Source organism: Canis lupus, chromosome 14, assembly GCF_011100685.1.
Source record: "Canis lupus familiaris isolate Mischka breed German Shepherd chromosome 14, alternate assembly UU_Cfam_GSD_1.0, whole genome shotgun sequence".
Classification (NCBI taxonomy): Eukaryota; Metazoa; Chordata; class Mammalia; order Carnivora; family Canidae; genus Canis; species Canis lupus.
In genome coordinates this window covers 2,440,267-2,463,971 of record NC_049235.1, presented here as the reverse complement: position 1 = coordinate 2,463,971, position 23,705 = coordinate 2,440,267, and the positions used below count along the sequence as shown (strand labels likewise).

The 23,705-nt window shown below is 35.5% G+C and overlaps 1 protein-coding gene, 1 long non-coding RNA gene and 1 pseudogene across 2 annotated transcripts; all 3 read right to left on the bottom strand.

Annotated features, from left to right (window-relative positions):
* Positions 1–1,944: 1,944 nt before the first annotated feature.
* On the bottom strand, positions 1,945–7,895 carry LOC119867572. The gene is made up of 4 exons (XR_005369141.1): positions 7,584–7,895; positions 6,430–6,491; positions 6,232–6,302; positions 1,945–2,120 (listed from the first exon to the last, which is right to left on the bottom strand). It is a non-coding gene; the product is annotated as an uncharacterized LOC119867572 (long non-coding RNA).
* LOC106559671 (olfactory receptor 14C36) lies at positions 3,067–5,078 on the bottom strand. Its single transcript, XM_038556367.1, is given in 3 exon segments — positions 3,067–4,462; positions 4,465–4,722; positions 4,725–5,078. Coding segments are annotated over 3 exon segments (960 nt in total). The 5' UTR covers positions 5,062–5,078; the 3' UTR covers positions 3,067–4,097.
* OR2M8P (olfactory receptor family 2 subfamily M member 8, pseudogene) lies at positions 16,737–17,660 on the bottom strand (annotated as a pseudogene).

Sequence of the window (23,705 nt, the reverse complement as noted above, 5' to 3'; positions counted from 1 at the left end):
AGCTTTAAATATTATTTAAATAATAAATTTAAATAATTATAAAATTATATTAATATTAAATATTATAATTTAAATATAAATGGATTATGCACCTACGTGGCTCAGTGGTTGAGAATCTGCCTTTGGATAAGGGCATGATCTGGGGGTCCCGGATCGAGTCCCATATCAGGCTCACTGGAAGGAGCCTGCTTCTCCCTTTGCCTATGGCTCTGCCTCTCTCTCTCTCTGTAAATAATAAATCTTAATAAATAAAATCTTAAAAAATATTATATATATATTTTTTTCTTTATGGTCAGCATGGACTAAAGGGAATTATTCAGTAATGGATTAGACTTTGTTTTTTTAAGATTTTATTTATTTATTCTTGAGAGACACAGAGAGAGAGAGAGGCAGAGACACAGGCAGAGACAGAAGCAGGCCCCACGCAGGGAGCCCAATGTGGCACTCAGTGTGGGACTAGATCCTGGGACTCCATCCTGGGACTCAATCCTGGGACTCCAGGATCACACCCTGGGCCAAAGGCAGGCACTTAACCACTGAGCCACCTAGGTGTCCCTGGATTAGGCATTCTTAAAGACATGTTTGCCCTTTGCCCTCAGGTCCTGTGTTGTGATTTATAAGCCCTTCAAATGTCTTGCTTCATAAGTTTATTTGTTTTTCTTGATCTTTAGTCCACTTGATATATTGTATCCCTTGGGTAATTTGGATCTGTAGCCCTCTTGTTGTGATGAAACATAACCATTGGCTAAAGGCTTTTCTGAATTCTGTGAATATTTCTAGCAAATTATTGAAACTGAGCATGGTTTGTGGGACCCTTAAACTTTCAGTTGGCATCAGAAGTGAAGATGGTCTTGAGAAGTTCATATACCATATAGGAACAGACCTTTTATAAAATTAAAAAAAAAAGGTTTTTAGATTATTTGAATTTTGTGAAAATCAGGCTAAAAAGTCTTTATTCCAAACTCAGTTTATTTATTACAAAAGAAGTAGAGAGAAAATCCAAGGACTCAGAGTGAGGTCCTGAAGTATTCCCAGGCCACAATATCCAGTCCTAATAGATCATCCATACAGAAAAATAAATAAGCAAATCAATAACATGAACATCACTGTAGACTAAATGGACTTAATGATCATATATAGAACATTCCACCCAAAAGCAGAAGAATATACATTTTTCTCAAACACACATGCAACATTCTCCAAGATAGATTATGTTAGGTTAAAGAACAAGTTTGAACAAATTTGAGAACATTGAAATCATACAAAATATATTTTTCCACCACAATAAAATAAAACTAAAAATTAATAATAAAAGAAAAAAGTCAATATTTGGCAATTAATATAGTCTTTTACAGTCAATAGGACAAAAATAATCAAATTTGAAATCAGTAAAATCTTGTAAAAATAAAAATGTAACAATAAGTAAAGACAAAAATGTAACACAACATAGTAAAACTTTTTTCTAAAGATTTTATTTATTTATTCATGAGAGATACAAAGACATAGGCAGAAGGAGAAGCAGGCTCCCTGCAGGGAGTCTGATGCAGCACTTGATCCCTGGACTCTGGGATCATGCCATGAGCCAAAGGCAAATGCTCAACCACTTAGTCACCCAGGCATCCCACAACATAGTAAAAGTTATGTGACTCAGCAAAAGCAGTACTTAGAGGGAACTTTATAGTAATAATATCTATATTAAAGACCTAAGTTTAGGCCTAGAGGCCAAGATAATGTTTTTTAAAGTACAAATCGAACCCAAAGTAGGGAGAAAACCATAGAAATGAAAGCACAAATAAATACTAGAAAAATAGACAACCTCATATATTTCTATTTTTTTAATAAATTTATTTTTTATTGGTGTTCAATTTGTCAACATATAGAATAACACCCAGGGCTCATCCCATTTTTTTTTTAAGATTTTATTTATTTAAAAAGAAAGAGAGCACAAGTGGGGACAAGGTTGAGGGGCACTGAGAGAGGGAGAAGCAGGCTCCTCAGTGAGCAGAGAGCCTGACACCAGGCTTCATCACAGGACACTGGAATCATGACTCCAGCTGAAGGCAGATGCTTAACCGATTGAGGCACTCAGGCCATCAGATATCTCTAAACCAGGGCATCATCTGTAAAATGTGGGAACATTATTATTGCTTGCATGAGGTTATTGAAGAGTTGATAATGCATTGCACGGCTTTGCACAATTCATGCCACTGTATGTTACAAGTGGCTTAGAATATGCACAGTGACCATAATGCTAATAATAACTGCATGGACAACAGACATTCAGAACCTCACATTTCATCCTTTCAGTCAGGAAGATGTAGATAATTTCTAGTACTTAATGGCATTATCATTCATCTCCCCCTCCTAAAGTGTGGGTGGATTGCCCACCTCTCCCTTTGACAGCAAATGTGGCCATGTGACTTATTTGGTAAAAAAAAAAAAAAAAAAAAGTGCACAGAAATGACTGGTAGTGATATAAGGAACTCATGTGCACTTTTCTACATTTTTCTTCTCCCTGTGACTGAGTTTTGACTATGGGATTCTGTTTTCCATTCTCAATTTTGTCATTTTAAAACAATAAAAAAACTGCCATGACTCTGTTTTCGTATGTACATCAAAACTTTTTTTTTACATGAGTGCCATATCTTTGTTATTGTGATGTCAAAATGTATGTTTGGATCTCTTTTCAAATATATACCTTACTTTGTTTGCTATTAGAACCTATTTTCAAAGTGCATACTTGGATTGCTTTTTAATATTTTTATGTTTGTCTCCTTGAGAGTTCAAGGATCTCCACTGTGGAGGTCAAAACCTCTTGCAAGGTGTCCAAGGACTACCTTAAATTTTATCCATATTAATGAAATAACTCACAAAGCTGATATTTTCAGGTCAGTAGTAGTTACTTGGTTTCTGATTGGAGAATATTCCCACTTTTTCTATTTGATTTTTTTTTTTTAAGAAAATGCTTAAAACTCATTTCAATGAGACTATTATGTTCTTTTTTAAAAGTCTTATTTATTTATTTATGAGACACACACACACACAGAGGCAGAAACACAGGCAGAGGGAGAAGCAGGCTCCATGCAGGGAGCCCGATGTGGGACTCGATCCCCAGTCCCCAGGATCAGGTGAAAAGCAGCGCTAAACCGCTGAGCCACTGGAGCTGCCCCTAACTATCATTTTCAATGGATCTGTCAAATGAATCCAATTCAGAGAGCTCCCTGATGGCTTCCATTTAGCTTATGCTAAGAGCAAGAAGTAAATCTTCGTTGTATTAATATACTAAAACTTTGGAGTTGCTAATTTTTGCAGTACAAGCTACTATATAATGGCTAATATTATTGACAATAAAGATAAATATTTTAATGACACTAACAGAAAGCAAAATAGCATTCTTTTTACTTCTCGGTGGTCTTAATGGATGCCCATGGATAACCATGTGAAAGTGGGGAAAAACCATTTTCCATTCCTTAATCAACCTAGCAAATAATGTTTAAAGCATAATCAAGTAAATGTATCCTTAAGCCACTTGAACACATTTTTAGCAAAATTTTGGTGTGATAAGAAGTATAATGTATCTACATTTCCCTTGCCCTATGAACAAGCTATGTAAAATATTTCTGATCCTCTCATACATGACTCCATACTCCTACCAAATTCACTTCTCTTTTCACAACTATACTGCATTCATATTTTATGGTATTCAAAAGAAACTATATTTTTTCATATTTATTTTTGAGTGATTGTGACCATTTCTTCTATACTACTGTTTAATACTAGGTTTATAAATATTTAAATAGTAAACAAATACAAAACAGGGCTTAATATAAAATACTTCTAGAGATAACTTTTTTGGGGTATTTTTGGACTAAATTTTTAGTGAGTGCTTCTAATCTGTCAAAGCATAAATAGAGAGTTCTTATTTGTAATTCCAGATTCTTTACCCAGTGCTATATTCAGATAATCCAACATCTTCAGAAATGAAATTATATTGATAAATGATATATTTTAGTGACATTATAGATTAAATATATGTCAGTTATTTTGGTACAATTCCAATCAATTTCTCAATTTATTGCTGAAAACATGAATTTTATTCAATAGTTTAGAGTGAACCTCAGCAATTTCCTGTACATTTCCTGAATAAACATTCTCTTCATTTTATTAATGGCTTATTTTATTTGTTCATTTCTAAGACTGTAGATAATAGGGTTGAAGAGTGGAGGGATTATGGAATAGAAAACAGAAAAGATCATGTCCTGCATTATGGAAGAGTTTTCAGATGGTCTCAGATATACAAAAAAGCCTGAGCTGAGGAAGACAGACACCACAATGATGTGAGGGACAGAGGCAGAAAAAGCCTTTTTTCTGTCTGCTCCACCTGGAAATTTGAGAACAGTAGAAAATATGTGAATGTAAAATCTGATGATAAAGATGAAACAGCCACCACCAATCCCCAGCCAGAAGATGAGATCAGCATCTTATTGCTGAAAGTGTCAGAGCAGGAGAGCTTTAGAAGAGAGGGAATATCACAAGAAAACTGATGGATAACATGGGATTGACAAAAGGGGAGCCGGAATGTGTTGCCAGTGTGCACACCTGCATAAATGAGACCACTGAGTATGGATGCCAGAGTCATTTGGATGCAGATTTGAGGGTTCATGATCACAGGGTAGTGAAGAGGTTGGCAGATAGCCACATGACAGTCATGGGCCATGATAGAAACAGAAGCTCCACATATACAAAGAAAACCACTAGGAAGACCTGAACTACACACCCAGCCTTTGAAATGGTGCTGCTGTTAAGCAGAGAATTGACACATGAGTTAGGAACTGTCACAAAAATGTAGCAGACATCCAAGATGGACAGATTTCTAAGGAAGAAGTACATGGCTATGTGAAGACTCCTGTCAAGGGTGGTGACAGTAACAATGAGAATGTTCCCCATCAGAGTGACTACATACATTATAGAGAAGGTTATGGCATAAAAAACTTGTAGTTCCAATACATCAGAAAACTTTGTGAGGAGAAATCCCATCATTATGGTGGAATTTGACATCATTATGGTGGGTAATACAATTTGTACCTGAAAAGTAAGAAGTGAAGTCCTGAGCTCAAGAAGAAACAAATTATGGAAATATAGTTCTTAAATATTTTAATCTTGATCCCTATCTAATTCTAATTTATATCGAAACCTGATTCTAATTTAGTTTTGAAAGAAAATTTACTTGTCCTTCTTTAGTCTACATATTATTTTTTTACATGGTATTATTATTTTTTCTAATAGCAATGTCTCAATTTCTTTTCTTTTGTATATTTTTTATTGGCGTTCCATTTGCCAACATATAGTATCACACCCAGTGCTCATCCCATCAAGTGCCCCCCTCAGGGCCCACCACCCAGTCACCCCATCCCCTTGCCCACCTCCCCTTCCACTACCCCTTGTTATTATTTTATTCTTACTGTTGTAATGGAGTGACAGTTCCAACCTTATAATAAACATAAAAGTCCAATACATATTTCTACACATTTCCTTTGGAAGATGTGATTTTCTTATGGTTAATCAAATATAAATATAGGTATAGATTATATAAATACAGTTGTATTTGAATGAAATTTTGGAGATAATATTGCTGAACTCTGGATAATTAGAATAAAATATTTGGTTGTTTTCAAACTTACATTTTTATTGGAGAGTACAGACAATATGAGGAAAAATAATTCTAGGTATAATGTTCTATGGATAATAGTGTCAAAATTTTCTGCTCCTATGACAAAATATTAATATGAAACTTTACATACTCCAATACCTCAAATGGAGTATAATCTCATTAGCTGATACATTTACCTCCACCGACTTTACTCCTAATTTTTTGTTACATATTTATACTTCAAATTATTTATTTTAGTCATTTATTTATTTATTTATTTATTTATTTATTTATTTATTTAATTTTTTATTGGTGTTCAATTTACCAACATACAGAATAACACCCAGTGCTCATCCCATCAAGAACCCCCCTCAGTGCCCGTCACCCAGTCACCCCCACCCCCGCCCACCTCCCCTTCCCCCACCCCTAGTTCGTTTCCCAGAGTTAGGAGTCTTTATGTTCTGTCTCCCTTTCTGATATTTCCCACACATTTCTTCTCCCTTCCCTTATATTCCCTTTCACTATTATTTATATTACCCAAATGAATGAGAACATACACTGTCCTTCCCCGATTGACTTACTTCATTCAGCATAATACCCTCCAGGTCCATCCACGTCAAAGCAAATGGTGGGTATTTGTCGTTTCTAATGGCTGAGTAATGGATAAAGAAGATGTGGTTTATGTATACAATGGAATATTACTCAGCCATTCTCTCTTCTTTTAAAGAGAGATTGAATGAGCCAAGTATTATTATTTCCTGAGTACCCCTTTAACCTACCCCTGTTCCTTCTTTATCATCTTCGATTTTCCAGCTTTTCATAACTTCTTTGATTCTACTAGCTGAAAAACAAAACAACAAAATTATAGCCCAATATCTTACAATACTAATTTAGTTTTTTTCTGTTAAATTACAGATTTTGTTTTTCTCTCTTTAATCTTCAGCTGTTGGGGCAGCCCAGGTGGTTCAGCAGTTTAGCACCGCCTTCAGTCCGGGGTGTGATCCTGGAGACCTGGGATCTAGTCCCACTTCGGCCTCCCTGCATGGAGCCTGCTTCTCCCTTTGCCTGTGTCTCTGCCTCTCTCTCTCTCTCTTTCTCTCATTCTCTCTCTCTCTCTCTCATGAATAATTAAAATCTTTTTTAAAAAAGAAAAAATAATCTTCAGCTGTTCACCGATTTTCTAAAATTTCTTCTTTTGATTCTACATCACTTAATAAATTGTTGGTCATTGCGCCACACCTTTATTGCTTATGTTACCAGTCCTCTGTTTTATTCATCATTGGATATATTAACCAACTTTCATCTTGACTTACCTGGGGTACCTATATTTACCTGGATCTCTTCTATTATTCTTTTTTTTTAAAGATTTTATTTATTTATTCATGAGAGACACAGAGAGAGGAGCAGAGACATTGGCAGAGGAAGAAGCAGGCTCACTGCAGGGAGCCCAACGCAGGACTTGATCCCAGGACCCCAGATTCACGACCTGAGCTAATGGCAGTGGCTCAATCACTGAAACACCCAGGTGCCCCTGTCAGACATTTTCTAAGTAAAATTTATAGATCAGTTTTAAGTCTCTCAATGGTAGTATTTGTTACCTGTGAATATCCCTATTTTACAGACACAAAAATCCTGCCTAAGTTTACCAGCTGTTGTTTCATTGCAAAAACTGTTTCTCACATGTTTCTCAAACACAAGCTGCATTAAAGAGACAGATGGGAATTGGCCAGTTCAATGCCTCTATAGGTTTCCAAAAGAATGTCTGTACACTCTTATAATAATGCACTAATTATAATTTTGCTTATGTAAGTTTTATATATGATTACATTAGGCATATATAGCATGTATCCAAAATGCTCTTATGGAATAGTCACTAGGACCTTGGCTTTAGAATGAATAGACAGTAGGTTTGAGAAATATCACCACCACTTACCAGGCCTGTGAAATTGGAAATATACTTCACCTAACATGTATTTCCTTTATCTGTAAAAACAGGATAATGATGTCAATGCTATAGTATTTTTAATAATATTTTTATTCAAATTTATATACATCAAGAGTTTTGTGAATAAAAATAAAACAACTAAGTCCCTACTCCCATGAAATCATCCTGTTAGGAGCTAAAATTTGATGAAAAATTAAATATTTCAGTTAATTTTAAGAGTTTTGATGAAAATTCATGGGATAATATGATCTGTGAGAAAGTGTGTGATTTCAGGAAGTGATCTGGCATTGGTCAGTTAAATGAAATTATTTGGAAGCCAGTAAACAGCTATAGAAATAAAGACATATATTTTTACTTTCCCCACCAGACTTATGTTTTTCCATTTTCTTGTGCATAGAGAAACTCAGTATATATCTCATGAATTGATTTTATAAATAAGATTAACACTTATTTTTCCAGACAAGATAATAGTTTGCATATTTTCTAGCTTGATTCGTCCCACTCATTGGTTTGATATTTTGTTAACATATAAATTGAGGATATGCAAACATTTGTTTCTATTTTTATTTTTATTTTTTAAGATCTTATTTATTTATTCATGACACACAGAGAAAGAGAGAGGGAGAGAGAGAGAGAGGCAGAGACACAGGCAGAGGGAGAAGCAGGCTTCCTGCAGGGAGCCCGATGTGGGACTCAATCCCAGATCCTGGGGTTGCGCCCTGAGCTGAAGGCAGATGCTCAACCACTGAGCAACCCAGTCATCATTTTTTTATTTTTAATATTACTTTGTTTTATTTCATACAACTGTTCCATTATAATAAATTTAAACAATGCATATATTTTTTCTGTTGAAGACTACAACTTTTTAATCAGTCAAAATCTGAATATTGAAAAGTATTTGTATATTCACAGGTAGGACACATAAAAGCTTTTCTAAAGGTGCCTGAGTGGCCCAGTGGTTGAGCATCTGCCTTTTCTTGTGTCATGATCCTGGGGTCTTGGGATTGAGTCCCACATTGGACCTCCCCACAGGGACTCTGCTTCTCCCTCAACCTATGCCTCTCTTTCTCTCTCTCTCTGTGTGTGTGTCTCTTATGAATAAATAAATAAAACCTTTTATAAAAAGAGAAAGCTTTCCTAAGTTAAATAGTCATTTGCCATCAGTAAACAACCTGTTTTTTTCATAACTTACTTAAAAGACTTATGTGATCAGTTATTTTCAAGTTAGATCACTTACCCTACAAAGATAAATACTTGTACATACTTCTCTCCATTTATAGTTAGATATTTGAGGACTTCTGAAAATGAACAACAACTTTCAAAAATAACAACACCTTAAATATTCATAAATGAACTAAAATTAGCAAAATGTTGACTACCTCAAGTTGAAGTCATTACATACTTGAAACTTCAGTTTCTTACTTATGAAACAACCTTTTTTTAAAAAAAAAAATTGACTTTCTGTACAGCAAAGTAAGATACTTCCAAGAGTAGACAAATTTGGATAAAAAACAAACATTGGTTTATTGCACATTACACATTCAAAGCAATTCTTATCAAAATACCAGCAGCACTTTTCGAAGAATCTATGAGACCAGAAAAGACTCAGAATAGCCAAAATAATTTTGCAAAAGAAGACCAAAGCCTGTAAATAACACAATTTTGGACTTCAAGCTGTATTATAAAGCTATAATCATCAAGACAGTATGGTACTGGCATAAAAGCAGACACATAGATCAGCAGAAGAGAATAGAGAACCCAGAAATGGCCTCTCAACTCTACAGTCAACTAATCTTCAACAAAGCAGGAAAGGAAAGTACTATGGTAAGTGACATAAATCAGTTAGAGAAACAAATGTGATACAATTTGATTCATATGTGGAACTTAAGAAACAAAACAAATGAGCAGAGGGGAAGAAAGAGAAGGGGGCAAGAAATAGACTCTTAACTATACAATACAAGCTGATGGTCACCAGAGGGGAGGTGGGTAGGGGGATTGGTTAAATAGGTGATACGGATTGAGGAGGGCACTTGTGATGAGCACTGGGTGTTATATGGAACTGTTGAATTCCGTATTATACTGGGTAGTATGTTATACTTTGTCAAATGCTTCTTATGCATCTATTAAAATGGTAAAATGGTTATTATTCTTTCTCTTATTGATGTAATATATCATGTTTATTGTTTGCAAATATCAAAACACACTTGCCGCCCAGGAACAAATCCCATTTGATCATGGTGAATGATTTTTTTAAATGTATTGTTGAATTTAGTTGAAAATATTTTATAGAGAATTTTTGCATCCATGTTCATCAGGGACAGTGCCTTGAATTTCTCTTTTTTAGTAGTGTCTGTATCTGATTTTAGTATTGGAGTAATCTTGGATTCATAGAATGTATTTGGAAGTTTTTCTACCTTTTCTATTTTTTGGTGTAGGTTGAGAATAGCTATTCTTTAAAACAATTAACTCTTCTTTAATAACTCTTTTTTAAATGTCTGGATGAATTCACCTATGATGACATCTGGTCCTGTCTTTTGTTTGTTGGGAGGTTTTTGATTATTGATTCCATAACTGCTGGTTATTGGTTTGTTCAAATTTATATTTCTTCCTGTTTTAGTTTTGTTTTGTTTTTATATGGTAGTAGGGATTCCTCCATTTCTTCTTTATTGTCCAATTTGTTGGCATACAGTGTTTCAGAATATTCTCTAATAATTGTTTATATTTCTGTGGTGTTGGTTGTTATTTCTCCTTTTTATTTGTGATTTTTATTTAAGTCTATCTTTTTATCTTGAAAAGTCTGGTTAGAATTTATTGATTTTATTGATTTTTAAAAAGGCAAAACAGCTCCTGATTTCATTGCTATATTGTGTTTTCTTTTTTTGTTTTGTTTTATTTTTATTTTTATATCATCTATATCAGCTCTAATTTTTTTTTAATTTTTAATTTTTTATTGGAGGTCAGTTTGCCAACATATAACATAACACCCAGTGCTCATCCCGCCAAGTGCCTCCCTCAGTGCTGGTCACCAAGTCACCTCAACCCCCTGCCCACCTCCCTTTCCACTACCCCTTGTTCATTTCCCAGAGTTAGGTGTCTCTCATGTTTTGTCAACCTCACTGATATTTTCACTCATTTTCTCTCCTTTCCCCTTTATTCCCTTTCACTACTTTTTATATTCATCAAAATGAATGAGATCATATATTTGTCCTTCTTCGATTGACTTATTTAACTCAGCATAATACCCTCCAGTTCCATCCATGTCGAAGCAAATGGTGGGTATTTGTCATTTCTAATGGCTGAGTAATATTCCATTGTATACATAGACCACAGCTTCTTTATCCATTCATCTTTCGATGGACACCGAGGCTCCTTCCACAGTTTGGCTATTGTGGACATTTTAGCTCTAATCTTTAATATTTTCTTTCTTCTGCTTTTTTAGGTTTGTTTGTTATTCCTTTTCTACCTCCTATTGTTATTTATTTCCTTTTTATGACTGTTTTTATTGTACTCCAAAACATTTAGGCCTGCTTGCTTTGTTTTTATTTTCATTTGTTTCCATATAATTTTTTTATTTTTTCTTTTATTTCATGGTTGACCCATTTGTTATTTAGTAGCATACTTTTTAACCTCCATATATTTGTGGTTTTCTCCTTTTGTTGTTTGGTTGACTTCTAGTTTCATTGTGTTGTGGTCATAAAATATATATGGTATGTTATTGATCATTTTGATTTTGTTTAGGTTTGTTTTGTGCATTTTACATATCTGTAAAATGTTCCATGTGCACTTGAAAGTAATGTATATTCTGCTATTTTTGGATAGAATGTTCTGAATATCTCTGTTAAATCCATCTGTTTCAATGTGTCATCCAAAGTAATTTTTTCCTTGTTGAATTTTTGTTTGGTTTATCTGTATATTTACAATAGTATTAAAGTCCTCTACTATTGTTGTATTTTTATTAATTAGTTACTTTGTGTTTATTATTAACTTTTATGTATTTGGGTGCCCGTATATTGGGTGCGTAAATATTTACAATTTTTTTTTATCTTGGTGGATTATCTTCTTTATTTTTATATATTGTCCTTTGTCTCTTCTTATAGTCTGTTTTAAAGTCTATTTTATCCCAAATAATTGCTACTATGGCTTTCTTTTGATATCCATTAGCATGATAGATTGTTCTCCATCCCCTCACTTTCAATCTGCCTGTGTCTTTAGGTCTAAAATGATTTTCTTGGGGGCTACTGGGTGGCTCAGTCAGTTGAGCATCTGTTTTTGGCTCAGGTTATAATCCCAGGATCTTGAGATTGAACCCCATGTTGGGCTCCTGGCTCAGAGGACAGCCTGCTTCTCCCTCTCCCCCCTCCCTTTTCTCTTGACATGCTCTCTCTCTTTCTCACCATCTCTCTCTTTTTCTCTTTCAACTAAAACAAACAAACAAATTCAGTCTCTTGTAGTCAGCATATAGGTAATTAGATAGGTCTTTTTTAAATCCATTCCGACACCCTATATTTTTGTTTTGTTTTGTTTTGTTTTGTTTTTGAAAGAAAGAGAGAGGAGAAGACAGAGAGGAAGAGAAAGAAACTCAAGCAGGCTCCATGCCCAGGGAGGAGCCTGATGTGGGGTTTGATCTCATGACCCTGAGATCATGATCTGAGCTGAAATCAAGAGTTGGGTACTTAATTGACTGAGATATCCAGGAACCCCTAACACCCTATATCTTTTGATAGGAGTATTTAGTCCATGTACATTCAAAGTAATTATTGATAGATTTGTACTTATTGCCATTTATTACTTATTTTGTTGTTTCTAAAGACTTCCTCTGTTCCTCGTTTTTTTCTCATGCTTTGCTGATTTTTCTCAATGATATATTTGGATTTCTTTCTCTTTATTCTTTGCATATTTTTGTTCATTTTTGATATATAGAAACCATTAGGTTTATATATAACTTCTCTACATAGGAGTTTGTATTAAGTTGATGATCATTTAATTTTGAACCCATTCTTTTCTACTCCCCACATTTTAAATATATGTTATTATGCTTTATATCTTTTTTTTAGTTCCTTGACTGTTGTTTTTACAAAAATATTCATTTTTACTGTTATTGTGTCCTGTAACTATATTGTCATCTTTGGTCTCTACATTCAAAGTTTCCCCTTTAATAATTCTTGCAGGACTGGTTTACTGGTCATAAACTCCTTTAATTTTTGTTTGTCTGGTAAACTCTTCATATCTCCTTCTATTCTAAATGATATCCCTGTTAGATAGAGTATTATCGGCTGCATATTTTTCCCATTCAGCCCTTTGAATATATCATGTCATTTTCTTCTGGCTTACAAAGTTTCTGTTGAAAAATCTGCTAGGGGCACCTGGATGGATCAGTTGGTTGAGTGTCTGCTTTTGGCTCAGGTCATGATCCCAGGGTCCTGGGATCAGGTTCCCTACTCAGGGGGGAGTCTGCTTCTCCCTCTCCTCCTGTGTGCTCACTTTCTCAAATAAATAAATACATAAATAAATAAATAAATAAATAAATAAATAAATAAATAATAAATCTTTAAAAAATTTCCTACTAATCTTGTGGGTATTTGCTTGTAAGTTAGGGGGTTCTTTTGTCTTTCTGCTTTAAAAAAATTTGGAAGTATATTTTGCAAATTTAACTACTACATGCCTTGGTTTGGGTCTGCTTTTGTAGAGTTTGATGGAAGTTATCTAGTCCTCCTTGATCTGGATGTCTGTTTCCTTTCCTAGATCAGGGAAGATGTCATCGGCTATTATTTCCTCAAAAGAATTTTCTTCCCACTTCTCTCTCTCTTCTTCTTTTCAGATAAATTTCTCTTTCTCCTCATTGTGTCTACTTCTCTGTGTCTGTTTCTCTGTGTCAAGAAAGCCATGTATGCTTTCTGCTCTGGAAAATAGTGACTTTATAAAAAAAGAGACCCTGAGATCCTTGCAGTACAATGTCTCCTGTTCACTAGAACCTGGCACTTCAGGAAAATATTCTATGTTTATTGCCTATGCCCTGCTGTTCTGTGTGACTCACCTTTCTTTTCAGTGTTGTCTTCTGCACTGACTATCTGCCTGTGGTGGATATGTCCACCACAGAAATTAGGAATTGGGCAGTGGTGTTAGCAAAATTTGTACTGGGCCACTAGTCCTATGTTGTGTCCCCAAGTGCTGCAGCATCTGGAGACTGTGTGCAGGAGCTGCTTGGGGAATGAGGCTGGGCATGGTGCATGATAGCAGGTGGGGGTGCATCATTAGGTATGATATGGCAAATGGAAATTTGGTGAGGCAGTAGCTCTGTGCCTAGTATTTGGGCAAGGCATGTGTGTGGCTTTAACAAAATTTTCTCTGAGCTTAGGGCTGAAACTAGCAGGCTTGGAATGGGCAAATTCTTGGGAGGATCTATGGTGGTGTTCACTGCTAGCTGGTTAGATAGTATGTGTCTGTGCAGCCCCACCTTTGGCAGATGGCCTTGTGTTTATGCTGGAGAAGAGAAGGGGAATGGTACCTGTCAGCTCCCTCATTTTCAGAGAAGTCCCCCAATAAGCTCTCAGATCAGTATGAAGAGATCTGTCTCCCCTTTGCCTATGGTGTTGTTTAAATTAACATTTTTCTGTTGCCTCTCCATGCAGGCTGCTGTTACTTATACATGGTGATGCAGCTATCATTTGTTCTCATGGCTTGCCCAATACTGAGTCAACTGACTTTTAAAGCTCCAGGACCCAAGTCCCATTGCTTTTACAATCTCACAGAATTCAGCCCCTCTGTTTTTTTTTAATTTTTATTTTTTTAAAGATGTATTTATTTATTCATGAGAGGCACAGACTGAGAGAAAGAGGCAGAGATACAGGCAGAGGGAGAAGCTCTCTCTGGTTTTTAAAGACACCTATTGTGGGGTTAGTTTTCCCCATATGAACTCCCTGTGTGAGGGCCCATTTCTCTGGCCTCTCCATGTGTGCATCACCCTCCTTCCTGAGGGCCGTCTCCCTTGCACCTTTCTGACCTTCTTACCCTATCCGATGCAACTTCTCTATATTTAGTTGTGGAGTTAATTCTGTCAGTTTTTGGATGGCTGCCTGTTTTATTGACTTCTATGTGGATAATATTTGGTTGTAAACATGAGATGGAATAAACTCAGTGTCCTTCTACTCTGCCATATTCCTAAGTTCCTAAATTTGCCTGTTCTCGTGTAGCTGTTTCTTCAAATAAGAGGTTAAAGTGACAAGCACATGAAAAGTTATTCAGCATCATTAGTCATTTAAAAAATGAAAATTGACATGACAATGTAATGCCACTTTGCATCTGCTAGAATAGCTATAATGTTGAGAATCAGAAAATAATAACAACCTCTTACATTGATGGTGGAAATGTAAAATTTTGTAGCCAATTTTGGAAACAGTTTGTCAGTAATACAAAAAGTTGAAGTTATCATATGATTGAGTAATTCTACTGCCAGACGTATACCCAGGAGATTGGAAAACATGTACATACAAAAATGTGAATGTTTGTAGTAGTATTATTCATAATAATGAAAAAGAAATATTTCAAATGTCTATCAGTTGTTCTGTGGATAAACAAAATGTGACCTAGCTTTGCAATGGGATATTATTTATTCTTATGAATGATACATCCATAAATACCGATACATACTTCAATATTAACTTTATAATCATTGTGCTAAGTGAAAGAAGCCAGTTACAAAAGACCATTAATATGTAAATTCCTAAAAGGGCAAAACAGTAGAGAGAAAAAAGCACTGTTATTTTAAAGGTTGGTGGAGGATGCAAAGGAAATCAATATTAATGGGTGTGGATATTCTTTTGGAGAGATAAAAACCTTTGGAATTAGTCAATGTTGATGTTTGAGTACCTGTGAATCTATTACAAAAAAATCACGGAATTGTACACATTAAACAGTTGATTTTCATGGTATATGAATTATATCTCAAAAAAATAAACCCAAACAAAAGCACTTTATTGAGAATATTCAACTTGTACCAAAATGTTGCCATTTTGATAAAAAAGGTGCAAAAAATGTAACACAAGATGCATATCATTAAAGCATAAAATCTAGTTTTAGCAAAAAGAAGCATGCATTAATAGAGCAATAATATATTGAAAAATGGAGATTAGGTTAATGATAAAATATAGAGAAATTAAGATAAACCAAGTGAAGCAGGCAAAAGTTACTTTCAATTTTCAGAATGTGGATAATTCAGATATGCAAATTGCAATAAACTAATAACAATTTAGTTACATCAAAGTATGGAAACTCTATGGAACATTAAAATCATTGGAGAAAATAAAATAAAATAATAAAATAAAATAATCATTGTGAACATTTAGAGACCATAAATTCTCTTAAGGAAACTTTAATTTCCTTTTTTCGGATAATATAAATCCCGTTTATATTTTATATAAACTGTTATATTTTCAAAGCTGTATAAAAACCATGGCTGGCATATCCAGGAAATAATAATTTTCTAATATCTTCAAATTTATTCTAGTTATTACTATAAGGATAAGTGAGAATTAGAATCAATCACAATAAAAACGAAGAGTGTATAGTCTAACCAAATAGACATTTTATATAAACTTCTTATAATAGCCATTTCTAATTTAAAGCTTAACAAAGTAGGAACTTCTAAGAACTATTTTACATGGCCTTAAAGCTTGATTGAAGGAGTTGATAATACTAACTACCCCCCGCTAAAAGTTCGGGAATTAGGTTGAGAACAGTCAGGAACAAAACAGGCAATACACAGGTCTGAGGAAAAGTATACTTGAAAACAAGTGTATATGATTAAATAATCCTTAAGCAATGAGAAAGCACAGCAAAAATCAATGGATGAACTCTATTTTTTTTTCTTAGATAAAGCAAAGATAATCAGACTCCTACCGGGTTCAAAGTCAGGCATTCCAAAGTTAAGTACTCCTGGCTAACAACTACAGATATAACTGAAATTCACTGGAGATAAAATGATAATCTATGATTATTTCTAAATCCAACCTACTTTACCTGTAATTTTTACATTATATTATACCAAATAAAGCTATTTTAAAACTGAACAAAAAATGGAGGGAAAAAAGTCAAACTAGAAGAAAGATGTTGAGCAGAGTTGACATTCAAAGATACTTGATGAAGTTACATTAACTTTCCTTTCCTCAACAGTTTCTGAAGTCCCCTGGATACCTCTTTGTTGTGGAGACTGTAGATGAGAGGGTTCAGCATGGGGGTGAGGATGGTGTAGAAGATAAATACTATCTTGTCATGGTCTGGTGTATGGTTAGAAGCTGGTCTCATATACATGAACATAGCAGCACCATAGTACAGTCCAACCACAGTCAGGTGGGAGGAACAGGTGGTGAAGGCTTTGAGGTGACTTTCTCTAGAGCTCATGTGGAGGACAGCTTGAAGGACATATGAATAGGAAGTAATGATCACAGACACTGGTAATATTAGCATCACCACACAGCAGAGGAAAAGCAGCCTTTCAAAAGCAGAGGTGTCTGTGCAAGATAGAGGGAAAAGGGCAGCAACATCACAGAAAAAGTGATGAATTTCCGGAGAGCTACAGAAAGACAGTGACAGGGCTGCTACTAGCACAATAATGCTATCAAAAAAGCCCAAGATCCAGGAAGTAACAGTCATGAGGACACAGAGTTCCTGATTCATGAGGATGGTGTATCAAAGTGGGTGGCATATAGTCACATAATGGTCATAGGCCATGACAACCAACAGGAAACATTCAGCTCCAAGCAGGGACACATAGAAGAATATCTGAGCTCCACAATCTGCCAGAGATATTGACTTGCTGCCAGACAAGTAGTTGAAGGCCACCTGGGTACAATGGTGCAGATGAACATGAGGTCCATGAGGGAGAGCTGGCTGAGGAGGAAGTACATGGAGATGTGGAGATGGGTGTCCAGGTAGACAAGAAGAACCAGGACAGTGTTTCCCAAGAAGGCCATTGAAAAGATGCCCAAGACCAGTGAGAAAAAAAAATATGTGAGTGGGACTGTAATCAAAGATTCTTAGCAGGATCGAGTCAGAGCTGATGGTCTGGTTTCTCCACACCATTTTAGGTAATTTGTGTTTTCTGGAATTTTCAGAGAAGACACAAGCTTATTTGTCTGCTTAATTTTCAAATGCATACTGTGACAATGCCCCCAGGTTGGTAGTGTACTAGATGCATGTGTACAACCCTGTCATCCAAACTTCAGTTGACTCTCATGTAGTCACTTTACTGACTTACCCACAGTTATAGGTCAATAGAGAACCCAGTAGAAAAAGAGGTTATGCATTTCTGTTGCTAAATTTTATCAGTGTCCCTGATCAAAGGAAATTACCTCCTCACATTTATATAGTTTTGTCTTATCATGCCTCCTGGTTGTCTTCTCAATAACTACAGAATTCCTGCTCTCTTGATTCCCCCTATAATCCTATCTTCTTCCCATTGTGTCACACCAGCCCAGTGAAAGGGTGTATGGGATCAATATCATTACATGTGTAGAGGATTAATTAGAAGAAGGATTTCCTTCCTTAATTAGCAGAAGGATTTATACTGCATATTTTAACTTTTTCACCTTAGACAAAGCTTTGGAGTCCCATCTTAATATAAACATCCATTAAACTATTTTCCCAAGAAATAAAAGGATATTTACTTCTCTTTTGAGAATAATTTTGCTTCTATCAACCTGTTTGGAGAAGGGAGCCATCATTTTGTTGTTGTTGTTTGTTTTCCTTTCTTGTTTGTTTTGAGAAATTGATTTCATATTGTTACACTTAGATAAGTTGAGTAGCATCATCTCTTGGGAACAAAAGAGAAACCCCTTTGTACACTTTAAAAACTTCATGGCAATGTGCTATTTTGGGGAGAAGGGGAATGAGTTACACCACAGTAAGTGAAGGCATCACTTACAAACCTATTGCAGTTCAAGATGGGTAGAATCAGGAATGTACTAGATAACACTGCAAAATGAGCCACAATATGTATAGGAAATAGATCACAGAGCCAGAAGAACCTAACTCAATTTTATTTTTAAATGATTATCAAAGAAATGTTTTCTATGTAGCACCACAATTTACATGTGTTATATAAATTAATGTATACCTCTAAGGACAAAGCAAGTGCCTGAGAACTATCCTATAAGTTACATTTTAGTGGTATATGCCCTGTGCCTATCACAATATTCTACCCATCATAAGGGCAAATTAGTTTGAAATCTGTTTGCTGTTTAATTTTTCCTAGGAAATATTTTGCTTATATACTGATATTTGAAATGAACTTCTGTTAATTTTAACTAATCTTCTAAAAATAGGTAAACTAATTAATAAAGACCTTTTGGATTATTTTAATGACACACAGAAATGGAATGACCTTATTTATTTTCACAGAATTAAAATGTTATACCAGGGGATCCCTTGGTGGCTCAATGGTTTAGTGCCTGCCTTCAGCCCAGGGCTCGATCCTAGTGTCCCAGGATCAAGTCCCACATCAGGGCCCCTGCATAAAGCCTGCTTCTCTCTCTGCCTGTGTCTCTGCCTCTCTCTCTCTCTCTGTGTGTCTCTCATGAATAAATAAATAAAATCTTTTTTTTTTTTTAAAGAAAAGCCACCGGGGCTGCCCAGTAAATAAAATCTTAAAAAAAACCCTCAACTTAAAAAAATGTTATATTAGTATTTCAGGAAAATAATTTCATTCGCAGCTCTAATATTTTGGCATAGAAAAGTGCCTTAAAGAATGACATATGCCAAGTATTGAAAAGGAGAATAACTCCTTTTAGATTACACATTTATTTATTTGCATAACTGTTATGTATTTGGTATTTTCACCTATTTTAATGATAAATATTATTGAGAAAATCCAAGCTTCCTACAATAAAAATTTATAAAAAAATATTGATAACTATTTAAATATATAACAAATACAGTCTTGTTCCCAAGGTAGTCAACATAAAAGAATTGCTAACTTCTTTCTTTGTTCTCTGAATGTCAAAATAAGATTTATAGTTTCATAAGTGTCACCATATTATATGAAATTTCAAGAATTCTCACATCCTAGTTAGAGCATCTTGGTGATTCTCCATTCTTTCATGCCAACTGTTAATGGAAAATGAAGAAGACCAAGGGAAAAGAAAAAAAATATTCTGAAGAAGAGAAGTTTCTTAAAGAAAAGGAAATGGAGTATAGGGAAGAGAAGTAGAGGAATAGAGCTGACAATAAAAAGGAAAAAATTGGGGACAAATGGCTTGTGATAATTAGAGACTTTGAAATATTAATGGAAATGGAAGAAAGAGAGACAATACAAATCACAGACTTAGTGGTAGGACCTACGTGAGCACAGATATTTGGGAGAATTATCTACAACACTGGATCTAGCTCTTCCTCTGGTGATATAGGCTGACCTGAAGGTCCCCATCTATGCATCCAAGAATATTCTATAGTTCCAGGTTTAGGAGATTTTCACACACTGTACAATTTAGCTAAATCAAGGTTCATTAAATTATGTTTCACTTTTAATGTACAGTATTGGAAAATTTCATTAATTGATGTATTTTCTGAAGTATACAGAACATTAATAAGGAAAGTGGATTTATTTTGAGTCAAATAACTTCCTCCCAATAATTAAAAACTAAAAATTTGCAATAGGTGGTTTTTAAGGAGTGTTTCAGGTCTGATTTTTCATTAATTCTTTTTTAAAGCAATATATACAGGTCATTGGATGGAACTGTTTCTGTGAAGACATTTTGAGGTGTATACCTAATAACTGGAAGATAATTATGGTCACCATAAAGGCTTAAATATTTTTAATTAATTTAACATAATGTAATCATAAGGAGAATGAGTCTCTTCTTTTTCTTCTCCCCTATTTTTGCATAAAGGAGAATGAGAGCCCAGATGTGTGAAGGAATTATGGCATTACAAATATATATATATGGTTTGGGTCTCTTCTGAGTTGTTTAGTATATATTACACTGGGGGGTTTGCCATTTTAGTATTTTGTTTTCTCAATCATCTATTCTCTGGAAAAAAATGACAATATGGAAAAACTCACCTCAAAAAAAAAAATGAACAAGAGGCTAAATTACCAACTTCCAGGGACCTAATCAGTATGGACATAAGTAAGATGTTGGAACTAGAGTTTACAGTAATGATTATAAAAATGCTATCTGGGGTTGAGAAAAGCATAGAAGACACCAGAGAAACCCTTCTGGAGAAATAAAAGAACTAAAATCTAATCAATTCAAAATTAAAAAGGTTATTAATGAGATGCAATAAAAAGTGAAAGGTCTAACCGCTAGAATAAGTGAGGCAGAAGAGAGAATTAGTGATACAGAAGACAAAATGATAGAAATAAAGAAGCTGAGAAAGAGAGAGATAAAAAACTACTGGATCATGAGGAGGAAAATTCAAGAGATAAGTTTCACCCTAAAGTCAAACAATATTAGAATAATTGGGTTGTCAGAAGAAGAGGAAAGGAGGGGGCAGAAAGTATATTGGAGCAAATTATAGTATAGAACTTCCTTAATCTAGGGAAGGAACAGGTGATCAAGTACAGGAGGCACAGAGAATCCCCTTAAAATCAATAAAAATAGCAACACTTCAACATATAACAGTGAAGCTTGCAAATCTCAAAGACAAAGACAAAATCCTGAAAGCATCTCAGGACAAGTGGTCCATAATCTACAAGGGTAGAGCTATTAGACTTGCAGCAGACCTATACATAGAAACTTGGCAGCCCAGAAAGGAGTGACATGATATATTCAGGGTGCTAAATGAGAAAAATATCCAACCAAGAATACTTTATCCTGCTAGGGTGTCATTCAAAATAGAAGGAGAGATAAAAAGCTTCCATGACAGGGGATCCCTGGGTGGCTCAGCGGTTTAGCACCTGCCTTGGGTCCAGGGTGTGATCCTGGAGTCCCGGGATCGAGTCCCATGTCGGGCTCCCTGCATGGAGCCTGCTTCTCCCTCTGCCTGTGTCTCTGCCTCTCTCTCTCTCTCTCTCTCTCTCTCTCTGTCTCTCTCTCTCACTCATGAATAAATAAAATCTAAAAAAAAAGCTTCCATGACAAACAGAAACAATATATATACCAACACTGCAAGGTCTCCATTCAAAGTTTTGAAATGAAAGTCTTTCAGTCCAGAAGACTCCAAACTCAACCAAATGTCAAAATTCCTTGGGTGTTTAAAATGGATGTCTTGGGACACCTGGGTGGCTCAGCGGTTGAGCGGCTGTCTTTGGTCCAGGGCATGATCCAAGAGTCCTGGGATCAAGTCTCGCATCAGCTCCCTGCATGGAGTCTGCTTCTCCCTCTGCCTCTCTCTCTCTGTTGCTCATGAATAAATAAAATATTTTTTAAAAATAAATAAAAGAAGACATAGAAATGTTTAATAGAGCCATGAAAAAAATGTTCCACATCACTTGTCATCACGGAAATACAAATGAAAACCACAATGAAATACAACTTCACACCTTTCAGAATGGCTAAAATTAACAAGTCAGGAAACAGATATTGGTAAGGATCTGGAGAAAGGGGAACCATCTTTCGCTGTTGTTGGGAATACAAGGTGGTACAGCCACTCCGGAAAGCATTATGGAAGTTCCTCAAAAAGTTGAAAATAGGGATCCCTGGGTGGAGTAGCAGTTTGGCGCCTGCCTTTGGCCCAGGGCGCGATCCTGGAGACCCGGGATCGAATCCCACATCGGGCTCCCGGTGTATGGAGCCTGCTTCTCCCTCTGCCTATGTCTCTGCCTCTCTCTCTCTCTCTCTCTCTCTCTCTCTCTCTGTGACTATCATAAATAAATAAAAATTTTTAAAAAAAGTTGAAAATAGAGTTACCCCCATGACCCAGCAATTGCATTACCAAGGATGACCACAAATATACAAATGTAGTGATCCAAAGGGGCACTTTGAACCCCAATGTTTATAGCAACAATGTCCAACAATAGCCAAACTATGAAAAGAGCCAAGATGTTCATTGACAGATGAATTGATAAAAAAGAGGTGGTATACATATACAGTGGAATATTACTCAGTCATCAATAAATGAAACCTTGCCATCTACAGTGGCATCAATAGAACTCAAGGGGTTATGGTATGTGATATAAGACAATTAGATAAAGATAATTATCATATGATCTCACTTGTAGTGGAATTTAAGAAACAAAGCAGAGGACTATAAATGAGGAGAGGAAAAAATAAAACAAGATGAAATCAGAGAGGGAGACAAACCCTAAGAGACTCTTAATAACAGGAACCAAATTGAGGGTTTTAGAGGGGAGGAAAGGTGGAGATATGGGGTAACTGGGCAATGGACATGAAGAAGGGCATGAGATGTAATGAGCACTGGGTATTATATATAATACCCAATGGTCATTGATCTTCACTCTGAAATCCTAATAATATACTATATTTAATTAATTAAATTTATTGATTTTTATTTTTTAAGATTTTTATTTATTTATTCATTAGAGACACATAGAGGCAGAGCCATAGGCAGAAGGAGAAGCTGGTTCCTCATGGTAAGCCTGATGCAGCATTTGATCCCAGGACCCCAGGATCATGACCTGACCCAAAGGCAGACACTCAACCACTGAGCTACCCAGGTGCTCCTAATTAATTGAATTTAAATTTAAAAAGAACCAGTGTAAATAAAGTAACTCATGGATGATAAAAGTGGAGGAGTATCTGGACCAGGGTCATGGAAGACACAGACTGCTCCAAGCCAATTCAGGTTCACATATCATCCAGTGCTTTTTTTAAAAAATATTTTATTTATTTATTCATGAGAGAGAGAGAGAGAGAGAGAGAGAGGCACAGACACAGGCAGAGGGAGAAGCAGGCTCCATGCAGGTGCCTGACATGGGACTCAACCCGGGTCCCCGGGATCACACCCTGGGCTGCAGGTGGCGCTAAACCGCTGTGCCACTGGAGATGCCCTCATCCAGTGCTTCTTAACCAAGATAGATGTCAAATCACATATGGAAAATTTTTCACCTGAATGTGTCCAAGCCCTATACTTTAGAAAATTGAATCTTATAGGACTAGGATAGGACCTGATCTGTGTAATGAAATAATATTTTCCAAGTTTCTGCTCTGCTTCTCT